Here is a 20,329-nt window from a genome sequence, read left to right as displayed (position 1 = left end):
GCCAGATCGTTGGTGGAAAGCGAGTCGTATGTTCGAAACTAGCTTTTGGAACGTGGAATGGGGCCAATAGAAGAAATAGGTAAAGATAAGACAAGAGAAGGTAGATTATAGAAGAGAGAAAAACAGATAAAAAAATAGATAGGTAAAATTACCATAGAAAGGAAAAGAGATACAGGGCGCTACTTACCTTTTTGGGGTTACAAGGGGAAAATTAAGAAACCTTAGAAACGGAAACAGGTAAGGAAAGATAATTAGGTTCTGAGACCAAATACAAGAAAAGATATGAACCGTTAATTACTAAAAAAAAATAAATGCTGTCAACACACTACATAAAGAGATAATAAATATATTCTGTGACAGTCGTCCACCTACTTACCTACAAAACTTATTCAAGGTGATCTTTCTTCTGGTCGAAGATAATATAGTGATTGGTTATGTTACTTAGCAAATATTTAGAGGTGATCTCTTATCAGGAAACTTATTAGGAGTAGATAAATAAAAATCATGAAATAAACAAAAAAACAATATATTGAGCAAATGGTTTACCAGAAGGGTGAATCCCAAAAAACAAGATATAAACAGGAAATATATAACACAAATTAAAACTGCACCAACAATTATTGTGTGGTTGGATACATGTAGAAATAAACAATAAATATGATAAAAGAAATACATATATCATATGGTAAAATCATGTACAATTAAAAGCACACTAAAGAGAGTCTGGTCATTAATAAAAAAAAAAAAATCAATCAAGCATCTATCATAAAAGATATTTTCTTTGCTATTTTAGGGCTTAACTCGAGATAACTAATATTATAAATTTAACGATGGATAGAAAATATAAAGAACAAATATATAATAAAACTAAATGCAAAGCATACAAAGTTAACAAAAGTTTATAATTTAAAATTCACAAACCACCCGCACTCGGTTTTATAAAAGAAGCCATTCGCACAGCTTTAAATTAAATAGTGAATGTTTGTAATTAATGTTTGACAATGAAAAGTTCTTATCTAATGATTAAAAAGTTCTATTAATGAAATCGCTGTCCTTTAGTGAACTAGATTACATCGGTGGTTAACCTTAACCACAGATGAAGAAAGGTTTGAGGTAGATAGCACGTAGATTAGCTCTACTTTTGGAGATAATTGGATGTATGTTTAATTAAGACACAGTAACTCTGATGATGTTGCTTCTTAAATTGCACTGAATCTAACTTTACTTTAACTAGTAATCAAGCACTGAAGTTACTTATATCGATTGAACCTAACCGGATGATAGATCTAAATACAGAAAGATAGAGTGAATTCTCACTCACAAGATATATTGTAGATAAGATATTAGATACAAGAGATACACGTCTGCACTCCAAGATACTCGGCCACCAAGTCCTTTCCTATCCGCAATCTTTTAGCTGCTTTTTCTTTAAAAAAGTGGAGGAATATCCTCTCAAAAAAATTATAACTTTGCTTTCGCTGAAACCAGGTTGTTTCTCGGCAATCTAAACAATATAACGGAACTTAAAAAAATATCCAAAAAGCAGAAGACCGTAAGTTATTGAGTAAAAAGGTTTCCTTTGAAATCGAAAGTAAACGGAAAATAGTTATAAAATATTGCAATAAACATGCCTGTTTTGAATAGATGTTAATAGTTAATGGGATGTTAATAGTAAACTGGTTGGGAGGTTTTTTAACGGTACCTTTTATACTAAACAGATTACAATAACAGGAGCTATATAAAATAAGAGACTTTCGATCTATTTCCAAAACATTGTGTTTCGGCAAAGCTGCCATAAAAAAATGGTACCGTTTATAATAATAAACCCAGTTATTTGCAGATACGGCCATAGGCGTAACATTGTTGGTTGTAAAGGGATTTCTAATTAATCTAAAAGGTATACTAATTATTTACTAATCTTATTATAAAAAAAAAATGTTACAAGAAATCTATGAACATGGCCAAGCCCATCTTAGACGTTGAAATTTAATTTCTTGGACTAAGTCGCTCGCCCTATACATCTGCTTGACCTCAGCATTAATTCTCATTCGGTATTGGTTGTTATTAGGGTAGTGATAAGGTCCAAAAATTCTTCTGAGGATTTTTCTCTCAAAACATCTAAGTTTTTTTTTAATTGCTTTACTCAGAGTAAGTATCAAAAATCTTTACTGGCATCAACGTGCAAACATCAGGATTGGCTGGGACACGTCTGAAGAACTTCAAATACGAAGAGGAATAAGGCAGGGCTGCATTTTGTCCCCACTAATATTTAACATCTATTCTGAGTTTGTTTTCAATAAAGCAGTGGATAATGCTCAATGTGGTATCAAAATGAATGGCGTCAATATTAATAATTTGAGATATGCGGATGACACGGTGTTAATTGCGAGCAATTATGAAGAACTTCAACATCTGATTAATAGGATTACCACAACGTGTGATGAATATGGACTCAAGCTAAACACCGCAAACACCAAGGTGATGGTTGTCAGTAAGACGCCAATACAACCGGAAGTAGTAACAGCTTATGGTGAACAATTAGAGAGAACTAACAGTATCACCTACCTTAATTGTAATCTAAATGAGAACTGGGACATGAGCAAAGAAATTAGAATATGTATAGAGAAGCCCAGAGCTGCATTCTTTAAGATAAAGAAACTTTTATGTGGAAACAACATTACTTTGAATCTTAAAATTAGATTAGTGAGATGTTATGTGTTCTCTACTCTTTTGTACGGTGTCGAAGGTTAGACTTTAACAGATACTCTTCTCAAGAAATTGTAAGCCTTTGAAATTTGGGTATACCGAAGAATCCTACGAATAAGTTGGGTGGATAGAGTTCGTAACGAAGTTGTTTTGCACCGGATGGGAAAAGTCACAGAAGTCGTCACAACAGTTAAAAATCGAAAACTTGAATATTTTGGCCATGTTATGCGACACCCAGAGAGATATAATATACTCCGTTTAATAATACAAGGCAAGGTAGACGGAAGAAGAGGGCCAGGTCGAAGAAGAACGTCATGGCTTAAGAACCTGAGAGAATGGTATAACAGATCCTCTGCATCCCTTTTCCGAGCTGCCGTTAACAAAATTGCTATAGCCAATTTGATAGCCAACGTTCGATAATCGAGCACGGCACATGAAGAACAAGAAGAGTAAGTGAACTCATACCCATACATGAGCACCGGTCTATACTCTTAAAAATTGATTGTCAATTTCGTCCATAGTTATGTTAGGTTCTGCCACTAATTTTTTAATTTCAAGATTGGGCCTTTCATCATTAAAGAGTTCCTCTTTCTAATCATCTGTTTATTTTGTCCAAATCAGTGATATTAATCTAGTTTACCGTATCTATCAACGATATTATTTGTATGTTTTTGTACTGACGTTACTTCTTATATTTTTTTATATGTATATGTTACCGGCCAAACCCGATTTCAGGACAAACTAGTTTGGCCTAGGCCAAACTAGTTTGTCCTAGGCCAAACTAATTTATCCTGATATAAATACATACACTTCAGGTCAAACTAATTTGGCCTATTCCAAACTAGTTTATCCCGATATAATAAAGACTCACACTTCAGGATAAACTGGTACGGCCTAGTCTAAACCAATTTTGCCGAGTCGAAAGTAATTTAGCCAACATGTAAGGAATTTTACATGCGGGGAATTTCCAAATCACGTCCCAACAGGGATGGCAAAAAAAAATTATACATCGATATATTGTATCATAACATGATACATCGAATGAAGGTATTGATACATGCTATAAATCAATATATTCTTGTATAATTAAATAATACAGGGTGTTTCATTGGGAAAGTAACATAGGTTAACTGTATAAACAGTACACATAGGCGGTCTCAAAAATACCATACTTAATGGGTCTTACTTCATTAATAACAAAGATACTGGGTGTTTTATCTATTTTGCCATTTTCTTATTTGGTTCATAACTTTTTAACCACACTGTATACAGGGTGCTCCAAACCTCTGGTTTTCTTTGATTACGGCTAAATTATGGGATATACAAAAAAATGTTTTTAACACAATTAATGTATATCGAAGCCGTCTATAATTTAAAATTATTTTCGATTATACAGGGTGAGTCCGAACGACGGTACGAACCAAAGTTTTGTTTTTTTAAATGGAACACCCTATATATTAAATCATTTTTGAATATATTCTTTAAAAATATTAAGAATTTATAAAAGGTATTATAGGCCTAAAGTTAACAATTTTCGAAATATTTACACTTTTATTAAGAAAAATGGTAATATTCAAAGGGCTGTGAATTAGGCTTTCAAGGTAATAAAAATTTAAATGACATGTCAAAGTTTTTACAGTATACTATTATTTTTAAATAAATTAACATATTTGACATATAGCCATAAAATATACAGTGTGATCACTATTTGCAAATACAAAATTTTCTCATTTTTTTAAAATGGAACACCCTGTATATTAGTGTTTCTTTTTGTAGTAAATATTACAACCTTTCTTTTGGTATAAGGTTGTATGTACCTAGCATGTTTCGTTTTGTAGATATTTAAAAAAACTATAAATTTTACATTTTTGCGGATTTTTATATAATACGGATATAATATGGGTTTAGAAACATACAGCAAAATATCAAATATGAAAATAAAAACGTAATAAAGATTAAAATAAATCGTATATTAGTACAATTCAATTGAATTTAATAACTTAAAATTATTTTACGACAAATATTTTACCATACTAATGAATGCATAAATTAGTTACTAAATTAAATAAACAACCAAATTTGATATCTACCGTAGTAATTTTTCTACCACAGCAACTTTCCTGTACCAAATTAATTGTTAGTTATATTGTATTTACGAGTAAGATCAGTTAAACTTTTAATTTACCTTTAATTTACTTACATCTTGAGAACATAATTATAAAGTATGCTTTGAAACAAATAAATGTTAAATGTATTAGCCAAATTATTTATTAATATAAATAGTATTAACTGGTCTCACAAAAGCCGGTAATACTTTTGTAGTTGAAATTTTTGTAACAATTTTTTATAATTTAAATTTTAATTTTTCAACCGAACAATTGATGGATATGACATTTGTTTTGGGCGAAACCATTAAAAATTATTACCAGCTTTTGTTTGTGACACGACTACATAGATATTCTCCTTTTCATGAACATTTTTCAGTGCGTCACAAATTATAGAAAAAAAGGTAAGTCCGTGATAATACACATTTATGACATTTATTCTAACGTGACATTTTAGTTAAATCTGACAGTTGTCAAATTTTATTTTCAATTTGGAATAAAACCAAATCAATTGTGTCTATTGCATTTATAAACTGGTATTTTCTTTCATTTGTATAGTCTTATAAATTGTACAGATTATATTGATAATATTATTATTTTATTTAATAAATAATTCTTTTTTGATTATGGCGCCATCTATCGACAACTAGAATAATCACCCGAGTAATCACCGAACTAGAATAATTACCAAAGTATTCACAGACGTGCCTTTTTTTCTGTCACATACAATTTAATGCGTTAGAGAGAAATCAAAAAACTGTGACGCACTGAAAGATGATCATGAGAAAAAGAATACTATTTACTTCATAATATACTTCTATAACGTTAATTTGTTTCAAAGCATACTTTATATGTTCTCAAGATGTAGGTAAATTAAAAAGTTATTAACTGATCTTACTCGTAAATACAATTTAACTAACAAAATTGGGTACAATAAAGTTACTAGGGTAGAAAAATTTCTAGGGTAGATTTTAAAATTGGTTATTTAATTTAATAATTAATTTATCCATATTAATTACTTATTAGTATGGTAAAAAATTGTTTGTAACATAACTTTAAAGTTATTAAATTCAATTAAGTTGCACTTGCATACGTTTTATTTTAATCTTTAATAACGTTTTTATTTTCATCTTTGTTATTTTAGTGTATGCTTAATCAGATTATAATTTTTTTTGCAAAAAAATTTAACTAAAATTTTCGCGGATATAAAATATCCGTGAAACGTAAAATATATAGTTCTTTTTTAAATATTTACAAAACCAAACATGCTATGTACATACAACCTTATACCAAAAGAAAGGTTGTAATATTTACTACAAAATGCAATATTAGTATATAGGGTGTTCCATTTAAAAAAAATGAGAAAATTTTGAATTTGCAAATAGTGATCACACTGTATATTTTATGGCTATAAGTAAAAGATATTAAATTATTTAAAAATGGCACTATACTATAAAAACTTTGACCTACCACTTAAATTTTTATTACCTTGGAAACATAATTCACAGCCCTATAAATATTACCATTTTTCTCAATAAAAATGTAAATATTTCGAAAATTAATAACTTTAGGCCTATAAGACCTTATACAAATTTTTCATATTTTAAAAAAATATATTCAAAAATCATTTAATATATAGGGTGTTCCTTTAAAAAAAAATAAAACTTTGGTTCATACCGTCGTTCTGACTCACCCTGTATAATCGAAAATAATTTTAAATTATAAACGGTTTTAATATACATTAGTTTTGTTATAAACATTTTTTTTGTAAATCCCATAGTTTAGCCCTAATCAAACAAAAGCAGAGGTTTGGCGCACCCTATATTTATTTTGTACTTGGCACGCAAATATTATTTAAGGTGTACAATCAATTAATTTATTTAAAATTGTAAAAAGTCCAGGTCCGGATTAAAAAATATTGGAAAAATATTCCGATCCATAAACAACACCATGTACATTATTTTTTTTTAAAATAGATTTTGCATTTAAAAAGAGAATGAAAACAAAATTTAGTGGTATACTTTGAATTTTCGGCAAAATGATTTTTCTGGTCAAATTTTGAATTTGAATTCTGAAATTATGTGAATTGCGAAAGCTCGAAGTAGAAAAAAATTGAAATACGACTTACAACTTGTCAACCACACTGTATATTTATTTTATATTTAACACCAGATATTTTTTAAGGTATCCAATCATTTAATTTATTTACAGTTATAAAAAATCCAGGGCCGGATTAAAAATATTGGAAAAATGTTCTGACCCAAAAAAAACACTATGTGTATTAAATTTTTTAAAATGGATTTTGCATTTGAAAATAAGATAAAAAACTAAATTTGGTGGTATACTTTGAGTTTTCGGCAAAATGATTTTTTGGGGTAAAATTTGGAATTTGAATTCTGAAATTATGTGAATTGCGAGAGCTCGAAGTAAAAAAAATTAAAATGTGACCTAATTTTAATTAATACCATTATTTAATCTAAATTGGTAAACTGTTAACATTTAGTATTTTTTTATTATGGCGACAAATAATTCATAACAAATATTGACCTTTAACTAATCAATAAAAAATAAAAATTCTCCAAAAAAATACATAACTGAAATCAACAAATTATCTTAAAAATTAAAAAAACAGAAAAAAAATTGCTGAAAAATAACGTTTGGATATCTAAAATCTAAAGTTTATAAAGAGAAAATACATAGTAGGGATGAACTTCTTGACCGGATTCGAGACTCCTTCCAAGAAATGAAGAATAACCCTGACGAGATTAGGAAGTCACTCAGAAAAATTAATAACAAAAAGGGAAATACTTTGTATTTCACAAGGTGGTGGCCATTTTGAACAATTACTATAGTTTTGATATAAGCTATTTTTTGGAAAAGTTTTTCTGTTTTTTTTTAATTTTTCAGATAGTTCGTTGATTAAAGTTACCTATGTTTTTTTGTGGAATCTATAATTTATTCAATAATTAAAGGTGAATATTTGTTATGAAATATTTGTCGCCATAATAAAAAACACTGAAATGTTTTTAACATTTTACCAATTTAGATTAAATAATGGTATTAATTAAAGTTAAGTCACATTTTAATTTTTTACTTCAAGCTCTCGCAATTCACATAATTTCAGAATTCAAATTCAAAATTTTACCATAAAAATCATTTTCCCGAAAATTCAAAATATACCACTAAATTTGTTTTGCATTTCCCTTTTAAATGAAAAATTCATTTAAAAAAAATAATGTACAGGGCGTTTTTTTGGGTCGGAACCTTTTTCCAATATTTTTTAATCCGGCACTGGATTTTTTATAATTGTAAATAAATTAATTGATTGGTCACCTTAAATAATATTCAGTATCAAATATAAAATAAATATACAGTGTGTTTAACAAGTTATAAGTCGTATTTCAATTTTTTTTTCTACTTAGAGCTTTCTCAAATCACATAATTTCAGAATTCAAATTCAAAATTTGACCAGAAAAATCATTTTGCCGAAAATTCAAAGTATACCACTAAATTTAATTTTTCATCCTATTTTCAAATACAAAATCTATTTAAAAAAAATTAATGTACAGGGTGTTTTTTTGGGTCGGAAAAATTTTCCAATATTTTTTAGTCAGGACCTGGATTTTTTACAATTTTAAATAAACTAAAATGAATAACCATTTTCAATTTCGTTGCAAAACGAAAATACAGCCGAACCATATTCTAGTCCAATCAGAGAGTGCAGCAAGCACCTCTACCGGTTTCGAAACTTATTAGTCTCTCATCAGGAGGCACATATGCTGCTCTCTCTGATTCAACCAAAACAAACCCCCAGCGTGCAGTCCCGGATTGCAACGAACGAAATGGCATAGATGCCCTAGCGGCAACTGCTAGCAAAAAGACTAAGTTTTCACTCTAATGGCATATAAAACAACATATTGCTATTCTACATCCCACCAGAATGAAAACAATGGGAACCTTCTCTGGCTACACCTCCGAGGCTTTATTGTACACCTTAAATAATATTTGCGTGCCAAATATAAAATAAATATACAGTGTGACTTAAAAGTTATGAACCAAGTAAAAAATGGCAAAATAGATAAAACACCCAGTATCTTTGTTCTTAAGTAAGTAAGACCGATTAAGTATGGTATTTTTGAGACCGCGTAAGTGTCCTCTTTCTACAGTTAACGTATGTTACTTTCCCAATAAAACACCCTGTGTATTAGATGCACCACGTTTTCTCTTTTCAATTTCCAAACATTAATTTGCTGTTTTTTTGCAGTTCGTATTTTAGTCCTTATTTTCTAGAATAGTTATTGTACCAATTATTTATTCTAACTCTAAATTTTGATATTTTTAGGATTAAAATGTGTACTGACGTTAATTATGAGGATATGAACACAGCTCACCACGAAATGGGACACATAGAGTACTTTTTACAGTACCGCGATCAGCCTACTCCATACCGGACTGGAGCTAATAATGGTATTTTAATGCAAAACGCCAAATGTGTTTGGACAGTTTCTAATTTTTATTTTGTAGCATTTCACGAAGCTGTTGGAGACCTGATTTCTTTATCATTCAGTTCCACCAAACATTTGCGGAAAATTGGACTAATAACATCCAAAACTGATAACAATGAACAGATTCTCAACAACTTATACAAGGTTAGTTTTTCTTTTTCTTCTTTAAGTGATGCCTGCTAATCGGAGGTTAGATATCATCATTACTATCTTTAATCGATCTAGCGCTGATCTGACGAGTTCTATAGAACTGCATTCAAATCAGTCCCTTAAAATCTTATACCGTGACATTCTCCTTCTTTCTATAATACTTCCTTCTCTTATTTCATATCGCTGTCCCCTCATTACGTGTCCCAGATATTGTAACATTAATATTTTTATTGTGTTAATTTTTCATATTCTTTGCCCATTTCTCGCAACACTTCCTTGTTCGTTTTTTTTTCTTTGTCCATCGAGTCCATCCTATTCTAAGCATACTTCTGTAACTCTACACTCTGGGCCGAAATAAAGGAGTAAATTTTTTAATTGAAAATAACTTTTTTGTTTTTCGAGCGATTTAATTTCTTTTTGCAGGGCTAATAGCCTAATATGTCCCCAATATGACTGCAAATTTGGAGGCAAAAATAACCGATAGGGTCGGACTTACAAAACAATTTATGTAACCGTGCATTTGAGCTCGTGGCAAATAAAAACTGTCTTAGGTAAAATTGAACTGACAAGCTCTTTTGGTAGGTTATCTGTCCAGAACACATCAGTAAAACGGAAATTTTTCAGAGTTACCGGATTCGCAAAATATCATTGTTTTATTAAATTAGGAAAATATAATATTTTAACAAATAACACATTTATGAAAGCAGTTTAATAATTTTAAAACTTAGTCTAAAATATTACGAATGTGGCCACCATTATTGTTTACCACTTCTTGAAGTTGTCTGCTCCATAAATTGATAGCCCCATTTATTACACCCTGTTCAAAGTTGTTCCAAACAAACTGCATTTTTTCTTTGAGCTGTTCGACGGTTTCAAATTGTTGTCCGTCATACAAATTTTGTTCGAAAATTCCCCAAATTGAATAGTCAATCGGATCTAATTCTGGGCTGTTGTGGCCACACCTCTGCAAGGAACACTATCCTGCTGGAAAGTGTAATCATAACATACTTCTTAAAATTCAGGTAATAGGTGCTGCAAGATTTGTTCTTGATATGTTTCGGAATTAAGCTTTACCCCAGCATCAACAAAAATCAGACGATACTTTCCCAACATGGATACTGCAATAGAGACCATTACACTTTTTGAGAAATGACTTTTTTAAAAGATTCTCTAGAGGAATTTCTATTAAATTGTACGTTATTTTGGGTATTTTTTGGAGGCCATAAATAAAACATTTTTTTCATCTGAAAACCATATTTTTCTAATGTCTGCACGAGAACGGAATCTTCTTAGTAGCAAATTACATCTTTCCAGTCGTTTTTCTGTTACATTGGCAGTACGTCTTTGACAGTAAACTTTTTTGAATACTTTAATACGGCAATCTTCTTTAATGATTCTTTCAACTAATGTGCGGGAAATCCTAGTTTTTTTGCGATTTTTCTTGTTCCAACAGATCGGCCAGGTTGCAAATTTCCTAAAGCAACCCTTACTCTAGCAATATTTTCTTCAATTCTTGAGCTTTGCTTCCTACCTCTTCCACTTTTATGTTCAATAGACCCATGGGTTTCCCTTAGATGTCTTAAGAACTTTCCTATCGTTCCAATATGCCATTTTTTCTCAGAAAATGCATTTACAATTTTTCTTGCACCATAATTATATTTTTAACGGTAATATTTAATTAATGTTCTGTCTTCTTTGTTTAAAAGTGGCATTATGAACTGGCCAATTTTCTTATTTATCTATAAATGTCAAACAAATTCCATGACAACCTAATGAGTCATGGCTTACCAAGTAAAATTGACATATTTGAGCGTTTGAGAAATTTTTAAGATATTTAATAAAAATTACTGCTACTAAGAGGCAAAAATGATGGAAAATATGTAATTCAGTGTTAAGAGGGCTTCGTTCTGGTGAACATATGTATTAGAAAAGTACTAGAATAAGATTTCCTAATTTAAGTAAAAAAATGATATTTTACAAATTCGGGATTTTTTTAAATATTATGGTGAATCCGGTAATTTTGAAAAACTTCCTCTTTACTGAAGTGTTCTGGTAACAAAATATGACTTTCTATTAAGTGAAGCATTCTTTGAGTTTTCCTTAGTTTACAGTAAGAACCTTAATCTTTATATTATTTGCATTTATAGATCACCTGACTCTTCCGTGGAACTATTTTTTCAGAACCTGCTTAATTTGTTAGATGACCTGCCACATAAAAGCAGAAAAATTTTATGCGGGGACTTCAACATTAATTATGCTGCTGCTTGTGCTACACAAATATCCCTGGTCAACATATTTGAATCATATGGTCTGTCAATGCACATTGATTCTCCTACAAGGATTACAAAAACTTCATCTACCATAATTGATTATATTGTCTCAGATTTCTCACCCCTTGATGTCTGCGCTACAACTGTTAATGCCGGACTATCTGATCATGAAGCGGTTTATACGAAGTTTAACATCTTTAGCAAGTCCTCCTCGAAAACTCGACGTTTAGGCAGGATTTTTTCAGGTCGGAACTTTCGTAAATTCCAAAATTTATGCTTAACCTCTGAGTGGCACTTTCCTTCCTTGGACGTCGATCATAATTTCAGTGATTTTTTGAATAAGCTGGTCTGTATCTTCAATACAGCATTTCCTTTAATCACAATTAAGCAAAAACATCGCAAACCCTGGACTACCAAAGGTGTCCGCATATCAGCCAAAAACATGCGTTCACTATTGTATATCAAGAAATTTACTACCAACGTCTCTGCTATTGAATATATCACCAAGTACAGGGCAATCTATTTAAAACTTATAGAATCGGCTAAAAAATTGTATTATCAAAATCGTCTCAGAAGCTCCAAAAGTGTTGCAAAAGAAACTTGGTCCATAATAAACGATCTTCGAAATAAAACTCACACAGCTCAAACATTTTACCTTCCAGACCCAGAAAATCTAAATGAATACTTTGTTAATGTGAGTAAGAATATAACATCAACTATTGTGTCACAACAAGATCCCATTTCCTATCTCCCTAATTCAAGAAAGGTTTCGAATTCATTCTTTATAAGACCGATTGGTAAATCTGAACTGATCCAAACAATCAAGAGTATCAAAAGCAAATCTTCCTGTAGTACCGATGGACTATCCATAAAAATTTTCTCAAATCTCCCAGACAATGTGTTGAGAATCCTCATCTCTCTAATAAATGATTCTTTTGAGAAAGGTAGATTTCCAGAGTGCCTAAAGACGGCCATCATTATTCCTCTTCATAAGGGTGGTGAAAAATCTATTGCCTGCAATTATAGACCTATTGCATTACTACCGGTACTCTCCAAAATTATTGAAAGACTCATAAAAGCCCGACTTATGTCCTTTCTCGTTGATAACAAGATTTTATCACAAAATCAGTTCGGCTTTTTAAATAATAAATGTACCACCGATGCCATGTTTTCTGTACTACATGAGGTTTATCAAGCATTAAACAATAATCTCCACACTGCCACTGTTTTTTGTGATTATACCAAAGCTTTTGATTGTGTAAATCACGACATTTTGATAAAAAAACTAGATTTCTATGGAATTCGAGGTATTTCTTTGAACTGGTTTCAATCTTACTTGGAAAATAGGAAACAACTGGTTAGAGCAAATGATACAGACTCTAGTCTCAGAAATGTTGTATGTGGGGTACCACAAGGTTCAGTATTGGGTCCTCTACTTTTCCTTATCTTTATAAATGACATCACTAGTTTAAAAATCGATGGAAAAGTTTTTCTTTTTGCTGACGATACCAGTATGACTTGGAGCAACTCAAATATCGCAACTCTTCATGCTACTATAACTTCTGATCTACTCACAATAAAATCCTGGTCAGATTCTAATTTACTCTCTTTTAACGTAGATAAAACAGTCGCATTACCCTATAAAGGAACTCTTCAACCCTTACCTCTTCATAACAGCCAGATCAGTATCGTTGATTCTGTAAAGTTTCTTGGTAATTTTTTAGATAGCAACCTTAAATGGTCCCTTCATATCGATGTGTTAAGCAAGAAACTATCCTCAGCTTGCTTTGCAATAAGATCTGTCTCGAAGGAAATGGATTTAGCCTCTTCCAAAATAACATACTTTTCATTGTTCGAGTCCCATCTTCGATATGGTCTGCTTTTTTGGGGTTTTGGTACAGCTGCCCAATCCGATGTTATTTTTAAATTGCAAAAAAGAGCAATCAGATATCTGTTTGGCCTCAGGAGAACAACACATTGCAGAAGCTACTTTAAAGATCACAGAATTCTAACATTACCTTCTTTATATATTTTAGAAACTGTTTGCTTAATTCGTAAACATCTACATGTCTTTCCAGAAAGACCTAGACATGAGTATTCCACCAGAAATTCTACTTTTGACATCTATTTACCGATCCCGTCCAGTGAGTTAGTAAAGAAATCTATATTATATTCTGCAAAAAAACTATACAACCATCTCCCTCTACAACTTAAATCTGCAACATCTTTCCCCAAGTTCCGTAAATTGACAAAAGCCTATTTATCTGAAAGACCATATTATTCAATAGCAGAGTTTCTTAACCAATAACTAAGAAATTACAGTATTCTTATGTATAAGTAGGATCTTAATCTATATTTGAGTGTCACATGCAGCAGCATAACTTATTAATGCCCGGTTGCACCAACAGATCTTAAGCTTAAGTCGAGAATATCATAAGAATTAATATAATATAATTATAATATATTACAATAAGAATACCATAATATAATAATAGATATAATTGATAATAAGGCAAGAATCTAAAATTAGGGTGCAAGGTAAGTGATAGTCAAGGAGGCCCTATCTATAAGTAGACCTAAGGTAAGCTGGAGCTTAAGATATATTGGTGCAACCAGGCATAATCACTTATTAAATTTATTTAGGTAGATTACGCAATTTGCAATTTTTTTCTAAATTTAGCAATAGATTGTTACTGATTTTTATTTGACTTTATTATGTTTTATTTATATTTGACGATTTGTATAATTTTAGTAAATTGTATTTGTTATTGTTTTTATTTATGATTCTTGTAAGCTTTGTCCATAAAATTGTTAAATTTTTCATGACAATAAAGCATATTTCTATTCTATTCTATTCTATAGTTAACCTACCAAAAGAGCATATCAGTTCAATTTTAGCTCAGACAGTTTTCATTTGCAACGAGCTCAAATGCACCGTTACATACATTTTTATAAGTCCGACCCTGTACGTTATTTTTGCTTCCAAATTTGCAATCATGTTGAGGACTTGCTAGGCTATTATAGGTCTGGATTCCGCGTATGAAAAAAAAGTTGATTAATAGCAAGCTGAAAATTTGTTAATAGCTTAATGGTGTCTAGTCGGACAAACTTTGATATATTGGAACACTGGAACAGGGGAAGTTTTAATTGTGGAACAGGTTAAAAATTTGAAACGGTCAGACCACGAAAACGGCACATGTATTTTGTCCGACAGAACAGACTTAAACTCTTCGAACAGAGATTAAACTCTCATGCAAAAATCAGACTGCTATTTATCACCAAATGGGCGTTTTAATGAGTGGAACATGTAGAATATGTCAAATGACAGGAATTATGACACGTGATAAATAGCAGTCTGATTTTTGCATGAGAGTTTAATCTCTATTCGGAGAGTTTAAGTCTGTTCTGTCGGAAAAAATAAATGTGCCGTTTTCATGGTGTGACCGTTCCAAATTTTTAACCTGTTCCACAATTAAAACTGCCTCTGTTCCAGTGTTCCCATATATCAAAGTTTATCCGACTAGACACCCTTAAGCTATTAACAGATTTTCAGCTTGCTATTAATCAACTTTTTTTTCATACGCGGGATCCAGACCTATTAGCCCTGCAAAAATAAATTAAATCTCCCAAAAAATAAAAAGTTATTTTCAACTAAAAAATTTACTCCTTTATTTCGGCTCACAGTGTATATTTCAATTGACTGTACATAGCTTATTTATGTTCTCTTGCTTCAATGCCCATAGACCGATCAAATAAAATTACAATACATGTAAATCAAAATGTAATCCCGTACAGGTTGGAATACATTTGTTATCAAAGTTTAGGTCCAAACAAAAGATATTTTCAAGAAAGTATATGATTCATATGAGGGGATCATTGTTTAAATAACTAAAAAGTTACACTTTTATAAAAAAGAACTTTTTATAATAAAACGTTTTTATTATTTATAGGACCCAATATAAAATTATTTTGTTGTTTGAATTTCTAGTCATAAAAGAATTTTGTAATCGACTTTAAACTCATATAAATCAAAGAAAACTCCGATCCACTACTTTATAAAATTAAAGCTCAGAGCACGCATATTTAACGCAAAAAAGGTCCCAGCATAAAATCCACAGAATATAACACTGTGTTGAAATCTAAAACTGCTAGAGCTAATTACATGAAAATCTTAGACGAAGTGTTACCAAACATCTATGAAAATTTAAGTATAGAAGAGCATTATTATTAGTCCGTTCTTTAACGGTAAAATATTGCAAAACCTCTAAATTTTAAAGAACCGCTTGGATTGACATTAAATTTGGCATACACATAGCTAACAAGTCAAAGAAAAAAGTGATATTGTGGCGATATGTGCTTTTGCCCCGGGGGTGCTTTTCACCCCCTCTTGGGGGTGAAAAAGTATTCGTCCAAAGTAAGTCCGGAAATTGATAAACTGACTAATTTTAAGTAACTTTTATTCTATAGAGTTTTTTCACTAAGTCAATACTTTTTGAGTTATTTGCCAGTGAATATGTTCATTTTTTCAACAAAATAACCACAATTTTAGACGGTTTTTTGCAAATAACTCAAATAGTACGTATTTTGTCGGAAAAACATTCTTAACAAAAATATAGCCTGTAAAAAATTTAAAAATATGGTGTAAATATCACGTTTCTTTACCTAGTAGAAGCAGAGTTATAGCTAATTAAAAATAGGTTTATATTCGTCAAATTCCAAATGGAATACTTTAACGTGAAATAACCAAAAATGAAGCACATTTCGGGGAAAACTCATCACAACTTATTTAAGGTGTTTAAAAAAGCTTCATTTTTGTTTTATAAAAAAAATTCTAGCATCAAAAGTAAACAAGTTACGCTCAAAATAAAGTTAGTCCCTTTTTTTTTGGTAAAAAAATCGGGAAAATCACCCCCTAGTTAGTATCTCAAATGAACTTAATCGTTACAACTTCACAAGTTTCTTGACCCGTGTATGTATTGTTTACATGACCTGTAAGTTTCATCGGTTCAAATTCCTTATTTTTGAAAGGGCTGCAGTTAAAAGGGGTTGAACGAGTCACTCATCACGAATGTATGCAATTTTAGAAGCACCAAATCTCAATCAATTTTTGTCAAACAGAAAGACAAAAAAATGATATTCAGAAAAGAAATGCTGACTTTTTTTGTGTTTCGAGATTTTTGGTATCTCTAACAATTTTTAAGTTAATTTGAAAAAAGCATATTTTTCAAAATTAAAATTTTTAAAAATTTTACTTTAAAACCAAATTTTTTCCAAAATAAGCACTTTGAATCAATGAAACTTACAGATCATATAAACACAACATAAGTAAAATAATTTGTGGAGCCGTAACGATTAATTTCATTTAAGTTTCTAATTAGGGGGTGGTCTTCCCGATTTTTTTTTACCAAAACAAAAGCAACCAACTTTATTTTGAGCGTAACTTGCTTAAATTTAATGCTAGAAACTTTTTATAAAAACAGAAATAAAGCTTTTTTTAAACACTTTAAATAAAGTTATAATGGGTTTTCCCCAAAAAGTGCTTAATTTTTTGGATATTTCATTGAAATTTGGTGAATATGAATCTATTTTTCATTGGCTATAACTCTGGTTTTACGAGGTCCAGAGACCTAAAGCGTACACCATTTTTTTTACTTTTTTACATGCTATATTTTTGCTAAGAACGTTTTTTTCGACAAAGTACTTACTTTTTTAGTTATTTGCGAAAAACCGTCTAAAAATGTGGTTATTTTGTTAAAAAATGAACATATTCACTCGCAAATAACTCGAAAAGTGTTGACTTGTCGAAAAAGCTCTATGGAACAAAATTACTTAAAATTAGTCAGTTTATCCATTTCCTGACTTATTTTAGACTTATATTTTTTCGCGCCCAATAGGGGGTGAAAGTCACCCCCAGGGCAAAAGCACACATCGGCACAATATCACTTTTTTTCTTTGACATGTAAGTTATGCTTATGCCAAATTTCATGTCAATCCAAGCGGTTATTATTTAGAGCAAAAACCGTGAAAGAATGGACTATATGGACTAAATGTAAAAAAGCCATGCACACAGCCATACGAAATTTTCGCGAGACGAACTGTCACGGCGATATAACGAGAACCAACACATTGGTGTGGTGCAACGATATCTCGCAGCGATAGTTAATACTGCATTATATTTTGTTAACGCAGCCGGCTGCGTTTTCTGTCGTTGTAATATAGTCTTTTAACCAATTATGGGATATATCAGATTTTTATTGACATCCTAAGTGTAGCAAACACACGCTACACACAGTTACTCGAAATAACATAGTGCAGTTTACCTCCGAGATCCAGATTATAATTCCAAAAATTACACTAGTATAAAAAAGTACTTTTTATAATACCACGGTTGTTTAAAATGACATACAGTAGGAAAAATGAAAGAATACCCATGAACGAACATATAAAACACGCGGTATTTTCCTATCACCGTGTCACACAAAAAATTGGCGAGCGCAAGTACATGTAATAATTATTGTTACATGTACTTGCATTGGACAATTTTCTTTGTGACACGGTGACAGGAAAATACAGCGTGTTTTATATGTTCGTTCATGGGTATTCTTTCATTTTACCGACTGTATGTAATAATTAACTTATAAAATATGAATTTTAAGTATATTAACTTTTAATTATGACATAATTGTAATATAATGTATTAAATTTTTTTTAAAAAAACTAAGCAACAGCAGGTTGCGAACTCAGGACCACTCGATCTCCCGTCTAACGCTCTACCACTGAGCTACCATCTATCGATGTCTTAACTTAGTATGTTAAAATGGAATTCAAATGTCATAGCATTAGTCACATTTTTGAAATAGTTTGAAATTTAAAAAAATGGCATATTATATAATAATTAACTTTATATTATATTATATAATAAAATATGAATGTTAAGTATATTAACTTTTAATTATGTATTAAAAAAATTAAAAAAGGTAAGCAACACAGGTTTCGAACTCAGGACCTCTCGATCTCCGGTCTAACGCTCTACCACTGAGCTACCATCTATGGATGTCTTAACTTACGTTAAAATGGAATTCAAATGTCATAGCATTAGTCACATTTTTAAAATAGTTTCAAATAAAAAAAAATCGATTTATCCATATAATAGCAGTTAAATATTGCATTGTTAGCCAGCTCGGAGCTATTCTGAAAATTTCAGGTACCTAGGTAGCATAGAACTCTTTTTAAAATGGATTACAAAATTTGCGGAGACCGTGACACCGACCAAGCCAAGTATATAAAAACGTTTTAAAATAGATAATTTTTGCACAAAATTTACTGTTTTAACTGATGCGGTAATTCGTGTTTTTATTAAGGATTTTACAATTTTTTTCTGCAAAGATTAAGAAACAGTCTTTTATATAAGACTTGCTAAATTAAATTTAATCCTTAATTTATTTAAATAATTGTAAATCAAAATTGAAAAACAAATTTCCAAAAAAATATTATTTCAATATAAATAAGCCCTATAAAATATATTGTTTTACAGGAAAAGTTGCGCTATAATATCACTATAAATTTACAATTCAAAATCAGAGAAAAAAAAATACAAAAAAATTGGTCGATCAGTATTGAGTAGTTTATGAGATATTTAATTTGTTTATAAAAAGTTATTATTTTCTCAATTTCAAAAATGCGGTTGTTGCCGGTAGAGTATACAAGTTTTTAAGGTCTCATTTTCGACGGGTCATGTTTTCAACAAATCTATTGACAAATCAAAATTTCAATTAAACACCCTTCCAAAATGGCGTTTGAAAATTGGTGTAATTTGTTTAAAATTTATTTTTTTAATAACATCGCCGGGATTAAAAATATTAAAATTATTTTTCGATATTCGCATTATTGGTCATTTTTGACATATCCACAAAAAAATAAAAATTTTCTAGAAGCATATTTGGCGAGAGAGCTTTTCCCAGTTTAAAAATTTATAATTTGTTTATTTACCAATATTAACATTCTAAAGTTCGTGAGTACATCTATCAACCCTACTACTCAACAATGTCATTTAAACACATAGGTAATCAAAATTGTAGAATATTTTAAAAAATGATGAACCTATTTCGGGATTTTTTTCCAAAATCGTGCATTCTTGAGAAAATGAATTTATTCCTACCTTTACGTGCTCACTGTATATTTTAATATTGTACAAAACAAAAAGTTTTTAAGAAATTTTTAATGCTAATTCAGTATTATTTTGTTAATTTTTTTATAAAAAATGTTTTGTGTAAATTTTTATTTATCACATTTAGAGAAAAAAATTTGAAAAAAAAAATATTTATAACAATTTGACGAATATTTATTGTTAAAAGTGTCATTTAGATGTTACTATTTTTTTAAGTTACGATAAAATAAAAAAGTGTTGAAATTGGTCCATTATTAACGAAGATATTGCAAAGTATTACTGCACCACTCTTCATGCAAAAAGTTTTCAGTTAAGGTCGCTACGAAAATCATTATTTTTTTAAATATTCTAAAATTTTAACTCTATGTATAAATGACATTGTTAAGTAGTAGGGTTGATAGATGTACTCACGAATTTTAAAATGTT

General features: G+C 30.4%; 1 protein-coding gene across 1 annotated transcript in view; it reads left to right on the top strand.

The window, feature by feature from the left end:
• Positions 1 to 20,329, top strand: part of LOC126893467 (angiotensin-converting enzyme-like) — a 245,854-nt gene that overhangs the window by 209,348 nt on the left and 16,177 nt on the right. The window contains exons 27-28 of the mRNA XM_050663701.1: positions 9,154 to 9,278; positions 9,336 to 9,460. Of these exons, the coding sequence (XP_050519658.1) occupies positions 9,154 to 9,278; positions 9,336 to 9,460 (250 nt within the window). The remainder of the gene's footprint in view (positions 1 to 9,153; positions 9,279 to 9,335; positions 9,461 to 20,329) is intronic.

Source organism: Diabrotica virgifera, chromosome 1 (genome assembly GCF_917563875.1).
Source record: "Diabrotica virgifera virgifera chromosome 1, PGI_DIABVI_V3a".
Lineage (NCBI taxonomy): Eukaryota > Metazoa > Arthropoda > Insecta > Coleoptera > Chrysomelidae > Diabrotica > Diabrotica virgifera.
This window is presented reverse-complemented; position numbering and strand designations above follow the sequence as displayed.